The 20,920-nt window shown below is 40.0% G+C and overlaps 1 protein-coding gene across 15 annotated transcripts in view; it reads left to right on the forward strand.

Annotated features, from left to right (window-relative positions):
* The window catches only part of adgrb1a (adhesion G protein-coupled receptor B1a), a 209,588-nt gene extending 189,232 nt beyond the window's left edge, over positions 1-20,356 (forward strand). For 14 of the 15 annotated variants that reach the window (XM_084942983.1, XM_084942987.1, XM_084942989.1 and 11 more), the window contains 7 exons: positions 5,575-5,746; positions 6,969-7,064; positions 7,835-7,874; positions 9,732-10,393; positions 12,390-12,425; positions 12,566-12,724; positions 18,073-20,356. In XM_084942983.1, coding sequence (XP_084799109.1) covers positions 5,575-5,746; positions 6,969-7,064; positions 7,835-7,874; positions 9,732-10,393; positions 12,390-12,425; positions 12,566-12,724; positions 18,073-18,267 — 1,360 coding nt within the window. In that variant the 3' untranslated portion in view covers positions 18,268-20,356. The remainder of the gene's footprint in view (positions 1-5,574; positions 5,747-6,968; positions 7,065-7,834; positions 7,875-9,731; positions 10,394-12,389; positions 12,426-12,565; positions 12,725-18,072) is intronic. The other variant, XM_084942996.1, reaches the window with a different exon arrangement.
* The last annotated feature ends 564 nt before the right edge of the window (positions 20,357-20,920 follow it).

A 20,920-nucleotide genomic window follows, 5' to 3' on the forward strand; every position in this document is an offset into this window, starting at 1 on the left:
TCCTCATCTATGTTATACTGGACCTCGGGGCCACCCTTTTGTCAGAAACAAGCTGGTTTTGTTCTTCAAGTTTAAGCAAACTTTCTTCTAAATGGTTTGCTGCCCAGAGAAGGTTTGAGCAGCTAGTTATTGGGACAGAGACATTATATTACAAAATAGCATATGTTCAGTACTCTGTGGGATTTGCACTGAAGTATTATTATACATTTGCACAGACTTGCCTATTCTGATTTTGAAACAAAGTCGTCCTCCTAAACTTTAAACAAAGCTAAGGAGGACGTTTTTTACTCCCTCAACCAGCTCCATTCGCATTTCCTGTAGTCTAAAAGACACAGTGCGTACTTCCAGCTTCTATGCTGAGCAGTTATTGGCTGGTTTTGCTTTATTCTACTCCTAAACATTTCTGTTGGGCTTGGGTTGTCAATTTGGAGGGCAGGTGATAGGGGTGGGCGATATAAACGATATACGATAGAAACGATATAAATTTGGCCAACGATAGAGATTTTGACTATATCGCTCTATCACGATAGCGCATGTTGATGATGTCGTTAAGCTGCGCCTGTTTTGGTCGAAAGCATCGCAGTGGCTAAAACCATTATAATCTGCAAATTATGCCGGGCGACAGTCATAGCAAAGAGATGAAGCACTTTTGAAATATGGGGAAAGCCAAAAACTGCACTTCCTCCACTTCCGTAACATTGATTCATTAATGTTGAATTCTCTCGCAGCTGCTCTATTCCCATGTTGTTGCAGTATATTAATAACTAACCTCGTATTGTGGATGAATAATCTCAGTTGTTCTCCTGACTGAAGTTTGGCCCATGTATAGCATCCTGCTATGCGATTGCATTTGTCCCTAAAAACATTTTTTTAACAAATTTCTGCACGCCCAAATCGTTTCGAGGTTAGTAAGCACAACCAGAATTCATACATAAGGCACACTCTCGATTTTTGAGAAAATTAAAGGATTTTAAGTGTGCCTTATAGTGTGGAAAATACGTTATACAGAAGAAAAGAATATATCGTGATATATATCGTTACAGCACATGCTTCAAATGATAGCCCTAGTAGGCGATTAAATGCAGTACTTCATTTTCTTGATCAGAAAGTTCTTATAGTGCCCAGATGTGTATTTTTGCCTCTGTGCTGATTTTGAGATGCTTTACTTAAACTCGGGCCTGGGCTGTAATCACAGGTACAGGAATTTGTCCATTAACGTTTGACCAAAATATTCCATGCTAACTGAAAATTATTCCAGGTGACTACCTGCTTGAGCTGGTTATTATTATTATTATTACCAGCATTGTGTAAAGCTGCCATTGAGGCAAACAGTGTTTGCTTTCAGGATATTACAAATGACAGCCGCTTGGTCACCAAATGTCTCATAACTTCTGTGTGTAAATTATCATTGGATTGTTGTAGAGAAAAAAGTAAGCATTAGGTCTTAAGTAAAGCTGATAGCTTATAGTCTATAAATATATTAACACAATAGCATAGTTATTTTATAGAATGCAAAATCACATCATTAGTAATATTTAAAATATTATGTATTTCCTCTGAGCAAGCAATTGGTGACAGTGGGGAAGAAGAACTCTTTTAAAGTGTAAAGCGCCTTTGTGCAGACACTGACGTGGTACAGTGATGCTGCACAGGGGTTTACTGCTCGCAGGGTGGAAAAGTCTCCGCACAATGGGACAAAAGAAACGTGTGATATGCTTTTAACAAAGCCCAGGTTATTACCAGAGGTGGAAATTAGCTATGCTTTTTCAGTTATTTATGGGTTTCCCATCATTGTACTTTGTTTTTGTTTTCTACGTTCTAAATATGGATGCTAGGTTTGATTTTGCAAAATATCAAGTTTAGAAAATATGAATGGTTGACCAAAAAAACATTTGACAAATACGGAATATTTTATCCTGAGATAAAATGATCATACTGAACATTTTAAATAAACCCACTGTGTGGCTAGTGAGAATTTAGATATGTGGTAAATAATGAAAATTACCAGAGACTTAATTCCACTCTTGTTCATGATTGTAGTGATTGTGTAAAAATGAATTGATTAGTCATGACTTGGAGGAAGTGTGCATCTGCCTTGAATGTTATTTTGTTTCTCACTGGCAAACCATTTAAGGGTAGAGGTCAGAGGTGGCAAAGGTACAGACATTGTGTACTTAAGTAGAAGTACAGATACCAGTGTTAAAAAATAAAACTTCAGTAACGTTGAAGTACTGGTTCAATTTCTTACTCTAGTAAAAGTGAAAACGTTCCAGCTCTGAAGTGTACTCTGAAGTAAGAAAGTAAAAAGTAGCTCTTTGGATGATGTTTCTACTAGCTGTTAGCAAAGCTAACTGAACCTTGTACTATGTTAATGTAATAATAAAATAATATAAGTAGATGGGAATACAAACTTTATATTAGCCTGAATATTTATTAGAATTAAAATTCTAATAAATATTCTCATCTTGAATTTGTTAAGCAGAACATGAGCAGAGAAAAAGAAGGGAAATAAAAAATCGCTGTTTTCTGTTGCTTACATTAAACAGGAAATGAGTAGGGAGGAGGTTAAAGTGGGATTCAGCAAATGGGGGATGTTGAAATGGCTCAGCATAGGGAAGAATCATAACTCTTAATGTACAGGCTGTTATCAGCTGTTCTAAACCCATCACAGTACAGCAAACTAAGCTGTTTATCCTGCACTAACCTGCAGAGGACTTTCATGCAACCTTTAAATGAAACAGTGACACTTGTTTTGCAGCATGTCTCACAATGTGAAAAAAACATATTGTCACATGTACAGGCCCAGTACTTGATTTAAAAACACAAGGACTTACATGTAAGCTTTAAATTTCCAGTTTGTCAAATGCAACGGAGCAGTCTCTACTTTTACATCTAACCTCTTAGCTCTCTTTCTTTTCTCTCCCTGTGAAATACAGCAGCTGGACATTTAGCTAGCAACACACTGTGAGATAAACTGCACACAAACAGCTTGTTTTTTATCTGATGTTTGTTCAGCTAATAGAAACGTTGAATTTGGAGTTACCTGCCACAACATTTTACTTTCAAATGCGTTAAAGCAAAAGTAACAAGTCTATTCAATTTTATTTATGCAGCAGCAAATCACAACAGTTGTTTCAAGGCACTTTACATTGTAAGGTTGACTGTACAATAATACTGTTTTGAAACTGTAAGGAGTGGAAAGTCCCACATAGCAAAATTGGTATGGCCTGGATCTGGCCCACACAATGTGCTTACACATGGCCCGCTTACCAAAAAGAATGATGGCCCTTTGGTGGCCCAGATTTGGTTTGCCAGAGGTGGCCCACACATGGGCCAGCACAAGGCCAGTTGCAGACATACTGGTGGTCCTGTGCTGGCCCATCTGTGGCCACCAAAGGGCCGTCATTCTTTGCGGTATGTGGGCCATGTGTAAGTTGTGTGCAGCCACGGGCCAGTTGTAGACACACTGCTGGCCGTGTGCTGGCCCAGAACAGTTTCAGCTCTGGCCCCAGATGTCAGCCTAATGTGTACCTTAATCAAGCCATGTAATAACAATATATGCCGGAACATAATAGTGCAAAAGTAACATGATGAAACTCTGCTCAGACAGTGAATGGACGGACTCTTATACAATGCTTTCCTAGTCTCCCGGATTACTCAAATGCTCTATACAGCATGCCACATTCACCCAATCCCATACTTTCTCTAAACTGAGTGCTTCCTAATTACATTCATACACATTCACACTCTTGACATGCAGACTGGAGGAGCCAGGGATCGAACCACTAAGCTTGCGATCAGAAGGTGACCTGCTCTACCTCCTGAGCTACAGCCACCCACTGGCAAAGATGAGTAAACCGTCACTAGGTTTTGGATAAAGGGTACACTCACAAACCTGTCAAACCTGCATTTGAAACGTTGGCTACCATAGCAGTATAGTATTGCAACATCGCATTTGGGTCTTCTAGCTAAAATAGGAAAATAGGAAAATAAATAGTGCCATCATTGCCATACCTGGCCCACATCTGGTTGACATACACCCTGCCATGACAGCAGTCAGTCAGAAGTGCCAGCTTGATGCCGGATCACGGCCAGACCTGTTTTCCATGGGCCTGGCCACATAAACCAAACCGCAATCGAGCCAGATATTGCATGCCATCACATAGACAGTGCCATCTAAGCCAGGCCTGGCCCATATCTGGATGACATACGTCTTGTCATGCCAGAAGTCAGCCAGCAGTGCCAGCTTGATACCAGATCCGGGCCAGACCTTCTTGCTATGTGGGGTGTAGATGTGTTTAAAATGTAGGGTGTAAAAGTAAAAATCTGTCAGAAAAAAAACCTACTTAGTTGCATTTCAGCCACATGCTAATAAAACATAGTTTCGCAAGCTAGAAGAGTTAATCTTTCAAATCACACATTTTTGCTCTAGGTTTTCTGTTATAGGACATTTGGTATGCCAAAGGTGTAAATATTACACCCTAACCAGATCTACCAGGTGGCTATGGGAGAGATTAGCTAGTGGTATTAACTGCAGCGAAATCAGGTTGTTGTTTTTTTTTTAAATCCATGTTAATACGTCTATTTAAAATAAGTCTCACACACATCAATAATCAATATCAGAACAAGTTGAAAATATTTTTTATTCATTTTATTCAGTAATGTTTACTGTAAGCTCAGTCTCTGGATATCAATTGAATCTGAAAGACCTAAAATATATGAAGCATTGTTGACAACAGCTTAAAAATAATTTAAAAAGAGAGCAAAGAGAAAGTGGGTGTGAATTGCAACTTGGAGCAGACGTTTAGTTTAGTCTGACTTAGTCTTCAGTGCTTTTTTTTCCACCTCTGGGATAGTTTGTAATTAAAAGTTAGCCTGCTAATTATCTTCATTTGGAGGATCTGAATGAAAGACTGTTTCACCACATTCATTGTGGGTACAGTCGTTCCCAGTAGTTATTGTGCTAGTTTATTATCAGTATTTGCATTAGAAAAATGGAAAGAGTCAGGGGATAACACTTCTTCAGACTCTCTCTCTCTTTCTGTGTCTGTCCTCCTCTGCTCTGCCTCTTCTGTTTGTCTGCATTCTGTTTCAGCCTCATTACACTTGTTTTTTTTTCCCCACTGCTCACCTCCCTCCCTCTCTTTCCTGTGGCACTAGATCCTTTATGGTTTGACTGAATCATCTTAAACATACATGCATGTAATATATGTGAGTTAAAAACATATATATCAGCAAATAATGGATGTATGTTTTTGTTTGCGTTGGTAACATAATTATTTGTTTGATGTTCTGTATTAGTGCATGTTTAGAGTTGTAGGCTAACACTATGCTAACAGGGTGAACAGGTCCAGTTGAGCAAAAGAAATCAGTTTAACCTTGTGTGTGTGTGTGTGTGTGTGTGTGTGTGTGTGTGTGTGTGTGTGTATGTGTTTGTTTTATAGGGCACTGAATATAAAATCAGCTAATAATTCTAACTATCTTAGAATGCAATGGCTAGGAATCACTGTAGTTCTGCCTTCACAAAGTTTGGGTTGTACTGTTCTTGACTACAGTTCCCCTCCCATTCTGTAGGGCGTCACTGTGGAGCTCCTGTGTGGTATTGCCACTCTTGGCTCTCACGTGGATGTCAGCTGTCCTGGCCATCACCGACCGGCGTTCTGCGCTCTTCCAGATCCTTTTTGCTGTGTTTGATTCACTGGAAGGCTTTGTCATTGTCATGGTTCACTGCATCCTTCGCAGAGAGGTATATTATAGGAACGCTACCCTATTGTTTTGTTTGTAGATGTGCGTCCTGTCTAGCACTTCCAGCTGAGATTCTTTGCTGACTACTACCACTGTAGTGGGTGATGTGTTAATTTAATATGTTGAGCTACAGCAAGCTACCATATTATACATTTCTGGATGTCATCTCAGTCAGGCGTGGTGATACTTTCCAAGTCCACTAGGGTCTGCTTGAGTCTCATTGACTTAAATTTTGCCATCGGATAGTGAACATTTAAGAGATGTGACCATGCTAGCCTCGAAAGATGAATTTAGATTATTTAACAAGACATGGACTCATAAATGTTGGTTTCGACTCATTTAGAGTAAAGCGTCATTCACTTTTATACAAACGTACATATGAAATGTGTAAAAAATTATCCCTTTCATAATAAAAGCAGGTAAGTTATATTGTCATTTCCCACAAAATGAAAAACCTGTCAGGCATCTCTCATGGAGAGTTTATCAAAGAGTGTTTGATAGCTGAAATGTGACAAACTGTATGATGTATACTTTATTATCTGGGAATCCTAAACTGACCCCACTTAAGCCAATGTGGAGTCAGATCCACTCTAGCCTGTTGTCTTTATTCATTAAAAGCCTCTGCACAGTACTGTATATGTTTAAAAGACAAAAGTTTTAGGCAGGTGAGAAAAAATGATGTTATCAAACAATGCTTTCAAAAATAGAAGTGTTAATCATTTGATTTCATCAATCAACAAAATGCAGTGAGTGAACAAGAGAGAAATCTAAATCAAATTGATATTTGGGGTGACTTCTTCTAGGCACACTTGCACACAGTTTTTGAAGGAACTCAGCTGGTGGTTATTCCAAACATCTTGGAGAACTAAGCACAGATGTTCTGTGGATGCAGGCTTCCTCACTTCCTTCTGTCTCTTCATGTAATCCCAGAAACACTCCATGATCTTGAGATCACGGCTCTGTCTGCCGTACCATCGCTTCCAGTACTTCTTGTTCTTCTTTATGCTGAAGATAGTTCTTAATGACTTTGGCTGTGTGTTTGGGGTCGTCGTCCTGCTGCAGAATACATTTGGAGCCAATAAACAATCATTTATATTTCTGAAAGCATTCTTTGTTTACAGCATTTTTTTTCCACACCTCCCTAAAACTTTCGCACAGGACTGTATGTCCTATTACTCTGTCTGTATTAAGATCATGATCTATGCCCTGATGATTTGCCTCAGGTTCAGGAGGCAGTGAAGTGTCGTGTGGTGGACCGACAGGAAGACACCAATGGAGATTCAGGAGGTTCATTTCAGAATGGCCATGCTCAGCTAATGGTATGAAGAGCTAAAATTTGGAGAAATTTGATATGATGTGAGAGAATATTTAAAATAACTAACTCTATGGAATAATAAAGCGCAAAAAGGGGTACGCACTTTTTGCTCCATTGTTGAAATTTTGACTTCTAAGCAGCTTGAAAAGGTTCAAGACCTGTGTCCTCCAAATTCTGATCTTCTCATCTCAGAGCACGAGAGAACTAAAGCATACGTTTAATTTTATGGAAAATATACATATATATTTTTTCTTAAATTCTGATCTTGAAAATATTTATAAAAACCCCTCAAGATAACTAACCTAATAGAAATTTATTAAAAATAATGAAGTCAAAGCATTGTTTAGGAAATGGCATCGTGTTAGAATCATGATTAGAATGAAACAATTTAGGAAGAGGTCAGAGTGACTTACAAGAAGAAATTCTACAAAACCCAAAGCTCTTTCTCTTCAGCTTGTATCCAAATAAAAAAAAAATATAATAAAACTGATTATTAATGAATCTAAGTTTTGTTGATTAGTCTTAATTTTCTCAATGTTTATCTGCCTTTGCTTTAAAAATATACCATCACAATGACTTGATAGCTAAAAGTTAGTGTGCATGTGCCCTGAGCAGGTATTCCATTGACTGATGCAGGCTGGACCATTTCCCTGGTGTCTTTTCCCCATTTCCTGTCTTCACTGCAGTCGCCAAATAAAGGCTTAAAATCCCCCCATATGATATTTTTCCCACGTCTCCACACTTAATCTAATATTTATTGTTTTCTGTCCTCAGACTGACTTTGAGAAAGATGTGGATATGGCTTGCAGATCAGGTAAGCTCCAGGTTGAGCGTGTTTGAGTTTGTGTGTTTGCATTTGATTTGACTTTGGGGACTGTTTCTCAGATGCTACAGATGTCTCTTTGTGCCTCCTTCTCTGTATTTTGACTGCGTCAAATTCCTCGTTGTTGTTGGAACAGATGTGAGCCGTGTTCCCTCTCATTTTTGCGCTTGTGCCGTACAGTCAACATCACAGCAGCCTCCCTACGCCAAGGAGCTGTTTTGACAAGAGATGCAGCACATCACTGCTGCGTAACTCCGTTCATCCCAGGCTGACGGGAGTGGGATGAATGTGTGCTGAGCAGTTATATGCAGATAAATATGGCTGTCTGAGCCTCTCCTACACTGATGCTGTGTAATTAAGTCCCTCCCAACAGCGCTGCATCAGATACTGGTTGATGCTCTAAAATCCACTGGGAGTGAAAATCTGATTACCTCTTGAGACAAGATATCAAGAAAAGTGTCTGGAAGAGAAAAGCTATTCAGAAGCAGACAGGCTCAAGCAAGGGAAGACAGAAAAGAGCAGAGAGAAATGAGAGATGTTTATTGTTTGTCAAGAGGGAGCAGGAACGGCAGAAAACGATCAGGGAATATTTAGTACGGAGCATTGTCTGATGTTGTTCAGCAGCCTCGACCTGGTGCAGGATATGTTTGCTGCCATATGCCAAATGCTGTTATTGTGAAAAAGCTTGGGCCACAAGGTCATGCCGTACCCAGCTGAATGTTACGTTACTCATGTCAAAACTGGTTACAACCTTTTGCTGCAGGAAGCATTTTCCAATGAAAATCTAGTGAAGAAATTCCAGGACTTTACACCGGAAAGCGACACACAGGTCTGGAGGTTTTTTGTGCACTAAAGCAATACCTTTTAGAAGACAAGAGCATATTGAAAGAACTGCAAGCACTTGTATGTCCTCACGTGGAGAAAAAATACTATACTGTGTGGCTTTGTTTGACTTTCTTCACTCCAGTTCTCTCGCTCCAGGATTTCTGGATGTGTTTAGCAGTTATTCAATGTAGTAATGATGGCAAAACTGAAGTCATAGGCCAGGACTTTATGTAGACAGGCAACACAGGTATTTTTGACAAGTCATCAACAATACTCGATCCCCTTCTGCTCCAGTCTGCACACCAAATGTCCTTGGGCAAGATACTAACCCCAAGTTGCTCTCCGATGCATCCGTTGGAGTATGAATGTGTACAAATGTTAGATAGAAGAGTATAGAAAAATGTTGTTTGAATGGCTGTGTAAAGCACTTTGAGTGCTCATGGAGTTTAAAAGCTCTATGTAAGAACCAGTCCATTTACAAGTCACTGTAGCATTATTCTTTCTTTTGTCTTTAGTGTCATCCACAATTGAAAAAATCCCATCACTCTTAGTTTGGAAGTTTATTAGTTGCTAACCTTTCCTTCCATCTTGTATTTTTCCTACCAGCTAGGGGGCTGGCCGGGATATGATTTTCTGCTTCCCCAGAGAGAATCTGTCAGCACTGGAGTTTTTTTTTGTTTTGTTTTGTTTTTTCTCTTTGCTCTGGTGACCCACTGTGATCACAACCTGCAGCAGTTAGAGATCAGGTTCAGGTGCTCAACCAGAGCAAGGTGTGTTGCTCTGAAATGCAGTCCAGCAGTAAAATAAGAGACTCATCCAGGATTGTATTGGTTGTCAGACGTAGAGGGAAGAATCTTATAATTTCAGTGATTTAATAATTGATTTATAAAATCTCCTTGTTTCACACAGTGCAAAAGTAATGTGTTTATTACTTACACACATTCCACTGCTGGTTTCTTCCCGGGATTCCCAGGTGGAGAAATTGCATCTCACACAGCTTTTCTCTCTTTCTGGTCTCTTTAGGCACCATGAAGCGCTCATCCCTCCAGGGGGAGGAGAAGGCCTCCTCTGGGACCCTCACTCTTCAAAAAGGTTCTAACTTTAACACCATGCCGGCCAGCATGGCCAAGGTTCACCTCCAGAATGTGGCCGACTATACGAGCCACACTTTGACGATGCGGAGGGAGAAAGGCGCCACAAAAGGAATCAGTACCGAGCTGCCGGGTGCCAAATCCATCTACATCTGCGATGGCGAACTCTTCAAGCAGCTGGATGGAGATCTGCCTCGAGGGAACGGTGAAGGCAGCAGCTCTGAGGGGGCTGGCAAAGGCCCGGGATATGTCATTCTACCAACAAACAACACGGGCACCCTGAAACCGTCCAAGGGGAAAGAGGAGCAGGCAGCCAAGTATAACATCAGCATTGAGCAGCTGCCTCAGACCAGGCTTATCCACCTGGCTAACCCTGTCAATGGAGAGCCAGTGCCTGGCTTTGGGCTGAAAAGCCTGCCTGCTGACCAGGTCAGTGTGTCATGCTCTGACAGAGACTCACCTGCGCACAACCTGCAGAATATGCCCAGAGACTCCAAGGTGGCCAACAACATGTGTGACGGAGGAGAGTCTGGAAACTCTGGAGTGGTGTCCAAGAGTGAGACTGTCTCCACACTGTCCATGAGCTCGCTGGAGGTAAGACGGAAAAACCTCTTAATGTATTGAATTATCAGCCTCATACTTCATATTTAACATAATACATGCATGCTGAGTTGTGTTTTGTGCTTATCATAAATTCTCAAATGAACAACCAGATGTAGGCTGTATCAGAGACTGGCATTTTATTATGATTATTTGGTGAATGCTCACATATTTGAGTGAGTTTGCTAATCTGCTAATATGATTTGGTATTGATAGTTTCGATAATATGAATTTAACAATCGAACAATTTTGCTATTTCCTCAGTAAAAGTAGAATTCTGTGTATTCCCATCAGAATAACAACAGACAAACCACTCTCTTCTTTTCAAGCGAAGCATTTGCCATCTTGTCTACCACTGCTAGGTTTCTGTCAATACAACTCTTCGAGTTCTGTAGCTCATACACAAAAATCCCTTTCTTTTCTGGAAGGGTTGTAATGTGAAACAGCCCCAGGACATGGGGACTTTTTGTAAACAGTTGTAGAGAAAGAACATAAAAACACATTTAGAATGAATTATTGAGAGTGCTTCTCAAACAGCACGGTGGGTGGGTACATGACTTTGTTGTTGCTTTGATGGGTTTAGTGATGTGGAAATGGACATCATGCAGAATTTATCATGTGTGATATTATAATTCATAAGTCTCAATGTTCTTTTACTGCCTGTTTGAGAATTTAGGGTTGCATCACTGTGGTGAATGTCACTTTCATTTTTATCACATCGATTTATTATAACTTTCTCACTAAAGGGCTATCAAACTCTAAGGGTGCTGTAGCTTTTTCCTATTAGCGAATGACGCCAAACATTCTGACTGCTACACTATTTTGCATGGTCTGCAGCCATTCATATAGAAAAATTGGGAAACCAGTGACATTTTTTGTATTTGCTTTCTGGAATCATTTACGTGGCATGGTGCGTGCCACATGTGGTGATGTATGACCACTACAGCATCAGTGATGCTCGAGTGGTCGAGTTAGGAGGATCGCCTAGGGGCAAAAAAGAAAGATTTTGAATTTAAAGAAAAACTTGGCTGCAGCAAAACTTGTTTGTATACGTTGTTCTCTATAGTCCAAGTTTCAGGCTGGTAGTTTTTGCTTTATGTTTTTTTGAGACGAAGCTAAAACTCAGACAGTACATTCTCCCAAAATTTAAACAAAGGGATCCTCATCCACCTAAGAAAGGAGGTCAGAAGGCTCTCTGGATTCCAGCTCTTCAGTAAAATGTGTTGCCGACAAACAGAAGAGGAACACTGGTCTGTGTAGTCCTTCAGCTGCATCTCACAATCCAACAGAAAACAAGTTGTCCTTTTCCCTGAGCTTCACCACTTCAGCTTCAATGAAATTGGGCTGTGTAGTTTTTGTGTAATTTTGCTTGCAAACAGATGGCCAGCATTGATTCTTCTTGTCTTGGTGGACTAATAAAAAACAACATTAATTAGGTCTCCACAGAGATGCACCATCCCACATATCTGTCAGTGCCATTATAATCTCCAATTCACATCACAAGAAGTATCTCAACATTTTGTCACCCGTGTGATGGCGGCATCTTTGAAAAGGTTAGTTTTCATAGAGCTCCTACTGCAGACAGAAGTGGCGGGATAAGATCGCCACAGAGCAGTCAGGCTTCTGCTTGCTGGTGTCTTTTCACTTGGGGGTAAAACACACTTCTATAATTTGGTGCGAGACGGCAGCTGCCACGGCAACCAGGCAGCCTGAAGGTCAGGTCTTCCTTTACCACTCTGTGACTGAGGACCGAAAGGTCATTCGGTCACAATCTGTTTACTGCAAACTTGTGCCAGCAGGATCAAAATGACCAGCAGCAAACCTCGTTTCCTCCCTCGTGACTCACTGCTCTTCTCTGAGTAACAGAGACGCCCTTTACTAACTACCTCATGTTCACATACGCAGTAAAAACTGCCAAGAAACACTTGCTACTCAAAAAACACACAATACCAAGACACATTTTTAATCTCTCTGTCTCATCTCCCTCCAGAGACGAAAATCACGCTATGCAGAGCTTGACTTTGAGGTAATTTTTAGTCTCTTTGATTCCTACAGAGCTGTTTAGACTTCAAAGCACAACATTTTTGCATACATTTATTTTTAAAGTAGGAGTGATGGTCACCTGTGCTGTTTACTTTGTACATAACGTGCAATGTCCCTGTGTAGAAAATAATGCACACCCGGAAACGCCACCAGGACATGTTTCAGGACCTGAACAGGAAGATTCACAGTGCAGACAAGGATAGAGAATCTCCACCTGTTGACGCCAAAGCTGCCAAAAGATGGAGTGTGTCCTCTGCCAGCAGCGACAAGACCAACATGAGTGTAAAGAGTTTAAATTTATTCTGTTCTGCCCCTTCCCTCCCTAATATCTAATGTTCCCCTTTCCTTCTATAATTAGCAAAAATTACCACACTTGCTTGTTGATTTGTAAGTGCAGCCGTTTTCAAAATTGTCATTTTTTTCTATTGCAGGGGTGTGCTATTAATTTTCCCAAAGGAGCCACATGAGAAACTGGGAGGGACACTACAATAAGCTTAAAAAGAGGTCAAATGATTAATGTGCTGTACTGAATTCTGTATTGGTTTCTCATGTGGAAGGACCCTTGGGAAAATTCACTGCGCACCCCTGTTACAGTGTTAACTTATGCATAGGCATTATTTGTGTATGGCCATATAATCTCCAACTACAAACTGAACCGGATACACATAATATTGCCCAATTCAGATACCTCTGAGATACATATCTATGTCGTACACTGTGTGAACGACGTGCTTAATTGTGTTGTGCATGAGTTTAAACTAACGAGTGCAGCAATTAGTTCACTTGACAAAAAATGACACAGGATTTGACACTAATTGTCTTCTTACCTGTGGAATTTGCAATTTGTTGAGTCTCTGACTGCATATACCAAGGACTTATGCAGTAAAGACAATTTGTCAACAATAACATGAAATTATAACACCAAAGGTTGCACCGAGCTACCTAGATAGCAGCATTTCAATGAATCCTTCTTCTACTAGCTGAAAATTCTTTGGTGTTTTCTCTGTTTTTGCTGCTTGGCCAAGGCAGCCGCTAAGGAAGAGACATGTTCCTGTTTTTAAGTATACCATTTATGCTCATAAAAGTTGTAGATGTCCATGCGAACAAAATACTGAATTTTAGTATGTATGCAATTTTAGATGCAGCATCTCTTTCCAAGCAGTCAGTTTCATATGTAAATATTTGTGACAGAAATAGAATTATAAAATTGAAATTGATGCTATGAAACTGAAATGTAGGTACCACATCAAAGTTCTGGTAGTAAATGTAGCTTATATATAGATTCTGAAAATAACAAAAAAATATGTAGAATGGTGGTGCAGGATCTGCGTGCAACCAGGGCAACCCCCGCCTCCCTCCATACTAATGCAAAGATGTGAAACATTTAAATGGGACAGATGATTTGTTTAAAGTACTTTGGTACTTTAGCTTGTCTTAAATATTGTGCACCCACAGGCATGAGAACATAAGAAAAGAAAGGTCGGCTTCAGCTGGCTCCTTTCATAAGGCCACACTCTGGGTGTAATGTTACTTGTAAACTTCTGATAAGCTTGGAAATATGGTGCTAGGAGCATCCCTAATTGCATGTATGGTTGATAATAAATGCCCCGTTTTCATGGATAACGAGCTGACACATTTAGACAACAATGCCACTTGTTGCTGCAGCAGATAGTGACACATCAGATTTTAGTCACAACATGTTGAATTTTGGTTAAATTCTTTAACTGATAATAAAGTTGACCCAGCCATCACAACCTTGATTGTGTAATAAAATGCTTCCCACAGAGGCTGTTTATTTTTTTAGGAATTGTATGACTGTCCCATGGCCCTGACCATCTTTCTTGCTTCAGTAAAGCATGAGCTGTGATAAAAAGGGTAGCGACTGCCTTTTTGATGGTCTTAATGTTTGGAAGAGTAAATTTGATCAGACGATTGTAAAACTGTCAAGCATGGTGATGGTAGCATAATGCTTACAGTGGTACTGGTATATTGCATAATGAATTGAATAATGAAGAAGGACGACTACCTCCCATTCTCCATTTTTAAAACAGGCTAACCTTAAGCTTGGCTAATGGCCTTCCCAAAGCGTCAAAACATGAACCTTATTGGAAATTTGTGGACTAGGCTTAAAAGCCAGGTTCAGTAAAGCCATCAAAATTAAATTAGGGGTGTCAAACCTATGGCCCGGAGCAATATCTGGCTCGGGATCCAGTCTGCAATATAATTTCATATATCAGTTATTAGTGGCTCATCATTATGTGAAAGTCCAATCTTCAGCCCTGCTAAGATCCATACAAGGCAGGGGAGGGCCGCACACCATGCGGCCAATCACATGCAAAGACAGACCGGGATCATACCATTATGTGAAAGAAGGATGGGGTGCAGATGTTCCAGAGACAAAACAAGACTGCAAAGCTGAGTACAGAATTTATAAAAGTGAAACCCGTTTTTATTTTCAGCCATTTTGCAGTGTGGAAGTCAAAAGGTTTCAGACTTGTCCAGGCCTTAGACCTCATGTGTGTTCTTCATAGTCTCACAGGCCTGACTCAATTTATAATTCTTAACTTGTTTGATCTGCTGCTCACCACAAACAAGCACAAGCAGAAATTTTGGACTTTTAACTGCAGTTTTTCCTACTGATGAAAACCTCCCTTATGGTCGTTCAGGTTTTTTACAACCTGAACAGTTAAAACAAACAAAAAGCTGGACAGTCTGGGCAATGAGCTACCAGATTTTTTTTCCATAATTTTGCACATTTATTTCTTATAATTTAAGTCAAAAGAGTCGTGCTGACAGATTTCTTTCTTTGTCACAGCAGTGTTTTCTTTGCCATATAGAACAATTATTAAATATGTAACTTCTTTACATTGACAGAATGGGGAGTTTCACTGGTCTGGCCACTTAAGGTCAAAGTGTGGGCCGCAATGTAAAATGAGTTTGACACCCCTGATTTAAATAACTCTACCAGTTCTTCCAAGAAATATCAGAATTATGCCAAAAGCTAGTTGATGGCTACCAAATCATCTGGTCGAGGTGGAACTTGCTAATGGACATTTAATGAAATATTAGTGGGTGTTTATGTATATATTTGACCTATATTTATGCTTTTGAAACATCAAATTTTGGTTTTTTTTTAAGTCATTAAAAAATGTGTGCTATATCATCAGTCATTCCACCCTGAAAAAGAACAGTTAAGAGAAATCATTAAAAGTCCTAATTTACCATGATAATCGTGACCATAATAACTTTTGACCACAACTGTAATTAAACATTTTGCATCTACTCAGTATAGATTGAATCAACAATCTACGTCCATTCTGTGGTCATTAGAGTTATAAGTATAGGTATTGTTTTGGGAAGTAGGCGAATAATATATTTGCTTCTGCTAATGAAGTTTGGATAAGAACTCTCATGTGGCATTGTCTCACATTGATGCTGGAGCTGAGAGGTGATTAGCTTAGCTTTGCATAAAGAATGAAACTATGAGGGGCAAGTTTGCCACTGGAATCAAGCAGAGAGGTAATTCTGTCTCATAACTTCCCACATAAACCGAATTGACAGATTCTGTTTGTGTTCTGTATGGACTGACCCCTTTGACAGTGAAGGCTCACATGAGGACTCTGGCATTTACAGTTTGTTTACAAATGACTCTCTCAGAATTATTTCCAACTAATAAACTATAGGTGTGGGGCAAATTCTAAGAACAATTTGAAGCATCAACACAAGAATGCATCTGTTAGGTCTGTTATGCTGTGGGGTGGATTTGGGTGCACTTGTCCTGATAGAGGGGACCAAGTCAATACACACTTGTCCTGAGTGGTCTCCTTTATCATATGATGAAACATTTCTTTCTGTCCTGGTGAGAGGGGTCTCTTCCAGAATAACTCACTGAACAGTGTTTCATCATTCAAACCATTCAGTAAACCTACTGAATGGTTTGAATAGCATGCCATTGATGTGAATCATATACTCTGACCTTAAGTTACCAGAGTAACGTACTATGACACATGTAAGAGTTTTCATGTCATAAATCTCTTTTATACCGGATAAATGACTATGGCAACTTATGCACATAATATTTGCTCATGGCTTTGCAAGCAAGCGGTGATGTTTCTGTATTGATTCCTTTTATTAGTTGATTCTCAGAGAGAATACATGCAAACTCGATGAAGTATACGTTGTACTTTAACAAACAAAGCAGTGCAGTACAGTTACAGCAGTGCAGACTGTATGTAAATAAGTAATGCAGAAAATATATAGGTTAAATATTCTGTTTGTTCCTGGTTTGCTGCCAAGTCTATATGATGCTGAATTTCAGTAAATCAAACACAGATTACGGAACGGCTCCAATGTCCATCCATCACATTAGAACAAATGGCAGCACAATATGATAGGCTGCTGTTAATATAGTAATAACTTATTGATTTACAACAGCTTTGCTGTCTTGCCTTACTTGAATCCAGTGATAATTTTTTTCTTTATATCTCTCCATGATCTGACTGAAGTAGGTGGACATCGATCAGTTCAATTTGAGTGGAAGACGAGCCAAACAATGCTTCAATTACTGTTTTATATGAGCACTCACAACGGTTGAAGCACAAAGCCTTGACTAACAAAGAAAATAAATATCCCAACCCAGGTTAAACAGCACTCTCCATTATTGTTATCCAAACACCAAATGAGAGTATATGCTTTAAAGAACTCGTGTTCCACACTTCAACTAGAGGTCAGAAGTAAAGAGCATGTGGTTTTTATCACTGTATAGTGGCCTAACGAGACTTGATATTGTGTTTTTTCTTTGTCACCCATCTGCATGTAAAATTTGAGAACTTTGTTGTACACTTTAAATAACAATTATTACAGTTTATGATGTTCAGCTTACAAAATTGTGAGTTTGAAGGTTTTACCTACAAATGCACATTGGGTGTTGTCGTCACCCTGGTGGGTGGGTGGGAAGGGAGTTTGGATACCCAAGTTTGTGAATGCGAAAACTCGAGAATGAGGCAATATAGGAGTTTCAAACTGATACCAAAGGTGTGTCCACTCAAAATCTCAGACAAGTTTGAATCTCAGTGACCTTGACCTCAAGGTCAAGATCAAAGGTCGAATTTCCTGGAAATCTTGTGAATTGAAATTACCTAGTTTAGGCTGTATGGTGCCACTAGCTGCCGCCAGTATTTTTACATTTAGAAAGAGGTAGACAAAATCTTCTACAAAACTGTGCTACAAAGTGTCCTAATGCTAATCTCAGCTTCATTGGGGATCATTGGGGATCTTTAAGTAAGGGTTAGGGTTGGGTTTTTTGCTTATCAACCTATTAAATACTGTTGGCATAGTTTAAGGAGATAGAGGAGTGATAGAGGAGTGAAGTCTCATACATTCATTTTGGCATGACTTTTTTTATGTTGTTGTTTTTTTCATATAACTTCATATTAACATAACTCTGCCAGTAACCCTAGATGGGTCTCTGGTGACCGGTTGAACGTTAACAATTTGAAATGCTAGACTGATTCTGTAAGGGTATAATAAATTGACTGAAAAAGGTGAGGAAGAGCCCCCAAAATAGCTAAAGTGCATCAGCGATTCTAAGAGATGAGACAAACTTTTTTCTTATGTCCGTTTCCCCTCAGGACAAACAGCAGACCCCGAGCAAGAGAGCGTGGGAAGGCATTCGTAAGACCAACTCACCCCCGTCCTGGGTGCGGAAGGACCTGGAGACAGTGGCGGCCTCCCCTCTTGAGCTGCAGACAGTAGAGTGGGAGAAGACCAGTGCAACCATTCCTCTTGTGGGCCAGGAGATCATGGACCTGCAGACAGAGGTGTGACCCAGATTCTGGCTCACACTACACAATTCCACTTTTGCTCCAGAGCTCTCAGACAACCAAGCAGACACACGACACACATACTGCCCTACTGTGTACTTCTATTCAAAGGGTGGATGTAGCCAAGACCGTGAGGGGGCAAGGAGGGCAAGGAAAAGAGTCACGATTACAGAAAATCAAGTTAATGAATTAAAGAGAGAATGAGATAACGGTGTCTCATTCTCTGTTTCATTTGATGTTTTTGAAGTCACCAATTACTGGTCATCTTCCTGTATATGATCTGCAGGCTTACGCTGGAGACAGATTGCCAAAGTAGCAGACAAAGCTGCTATATGTGCATCATTAAGTCATGTAATAAACAGCATAGCAAAGGTAATCACGCGATGTTTACCCCTGTATTAAATGGTTACGATGTAATAATCATGATTATGTCTCTTTATTTTCACTGTTGAGAGTATTGTTGCATTGCTGTTCTGCTCTCTTTATTCCTGACCAAATTCTGATGTTGTATGCAGCTCAACATGCCTCTGAATTTCTCTCTTTTTCAACATAAGACTTGGGAAGAAAAAATTCACACGGCATTTGAGGAGGCAGACTGCCAAACATACACCCATATGTGCCCCTCAGTGCCGCTCCCTGCTCCCCAACAATCTCTAACGCCTTATCCCACCCCTCACGATAGTAGGCCAAGGCTGGCCCTGCAGCGACAAGGGAAAAAACGGGGGAGAGTGAGAAAAAGAAATCAAAAACATCACGTTGAGCCAAAATGGAAAGTTGCCTTCTCATCGACGGACACCTCAGAGATGGTGGAGCGCATGCCAGCGGGCTTTGCGCTCTGTTCGCTTTTCAACCTCAATGCCGCCTAAAAGAGGGACAACATGGACGTCCAAAAGGAGTACAGCAAACACGAGTTGGTTGGGTCAGTTTCTTGATGTACAAGCAGGCTTGATACAGTTAATGCAAACATGATGCTAAGGGAAAAAAGGTATTACTGTGTGTGTATATGTGTGTGTGCGCGCACTGAAAAAATGGAAGATGAGTAAACCCATAGATCTATCGATATATATGTTATGATGATTACAGATAATGACACGTACAAGGTAGAGTAATATAAAGGATGGTGGTTGCACACAGAGAAAGCACAAGGCTCATTTGGAGTCCTGATGTACAGCATTGTAATTATTTCAACAGAGTTCTACAGAATGGATTTTAGCCTATAAATATCTTTCTTACTGTGCTTGGGGATAGTTGTCATCATTATTATAAATATGAACATGATTATTCTGATACCAGTCCTTCCTTCCCCTCCCCCTGTCCTTTCAGGGTATTGGACTATACGAGTGTTCTGTATCACAGTGTAACAGTGTGTGTTTTGATATCACCGCCAGTCACTCCCTCAGATCTGTATTTGTCGAAAAAACCCTGACTGCTGACCTCTGAGCTCCTGCTTCCTCCGACCTCTGATTTGCGCCCCACCCTGGCACACACACACACACACACACACACACACACACACACACACTCTCTCTCTCTCTCTCCTCCCATCTCCCCTCACTCCTGTTTTTATTTCACTGGGGTCGCCTTTTTGTTAATGTACAGTTTTCAGAGCACAAAATGAATGTGTCTTATTTCTAATAAAAGCATATCTATATAATAAAATAACACAAGCCTGCTTATTTTCTTACACAGTCATTCATCATAATACATCATGTGATCTTACAAAATGATTTGTTTTTGTTATTGTTTTGCCAACAGTCTCTCGTGAGCATTTGTGAAATACAACATTTAATCTATTTGTGTTCTTGAATGTCAATTTGTACAGAAATGCATTTCTATTTTTAATGGCTATTGATCTGAGTCCATCAACTTAAAGTGAAATTATTCCCGCTTTCAAAGGTGAAAGTTTTGCTGTTTTTGTTTTGGTGTAAGTCAATTTACTCATCAAACTTGAAACTTCAGTTTTATTCCTGCACAGAGTTCATTAGTTTCCCATTTTCTGTGGTACTAAGATGCCATTACATGTTGAATTTGTGTAGGTGTGGGCAAAACACTTGGTTTGATTCAGAAAATAAAACCTGAACTGACAATGTGGCATGGATATTGTAAATGGACTGGTTCTTACATAGTGCTATTCTACCCTACCTGAGCACTCAGAAAGCCCTTAAGCTAAATGAGGCATCCCTGACATTCACACTCTGATGGATGCATCGGAGAGGAACTATGTTATGAACTATGTTGTCCCAGGATATTTGGGATACAGAGAGGAGCAGACAGTGACTGAACCACCAACCTTCTGATTAGTAGAGGAGCTGCTCTACCTCCTGAGCTGAGGAGAGCCACATACTGTATATTAAACTTTACATTTAAACTAAACAAATGACAAATCAAAAGTGATTCCTGTAAAGCAAATACTTAAAAGTAGTTGTAGAAAAACATAGACAAGCTAAAGATAAAAAAAAAAGACATGCAACAGAATAAGAGGGTGCAGGAGAGGAGTAAGACAGTAAGAGAGCAGTGAATAGGGAATAGCAGTGAATCAATGCACGGCTTGGGCTATGGTGCCAGTCTCCTGGAGAGGGGTTGGACTATGTCACAGTCTGGAGTTGCCCTTGGTGAGAAACTGTGGGCTTGGGTGGGTATCGTAGTATCCGCGTCC

Source organism: Perissodus microlepis, chromosome 11 (assembly GCF_051167445.1).
Source record: "Perissodus microlepis isolate ML-2025 ecotype Zambia chromosome 11, ASM5116744v1, whole genome shotgun sequence".
NCBI lineage: Eukaryota > Metazoa > Chordata > Actinopteri > Cichliformes > Cichlidae > Perissodus > Perissodus microlepis.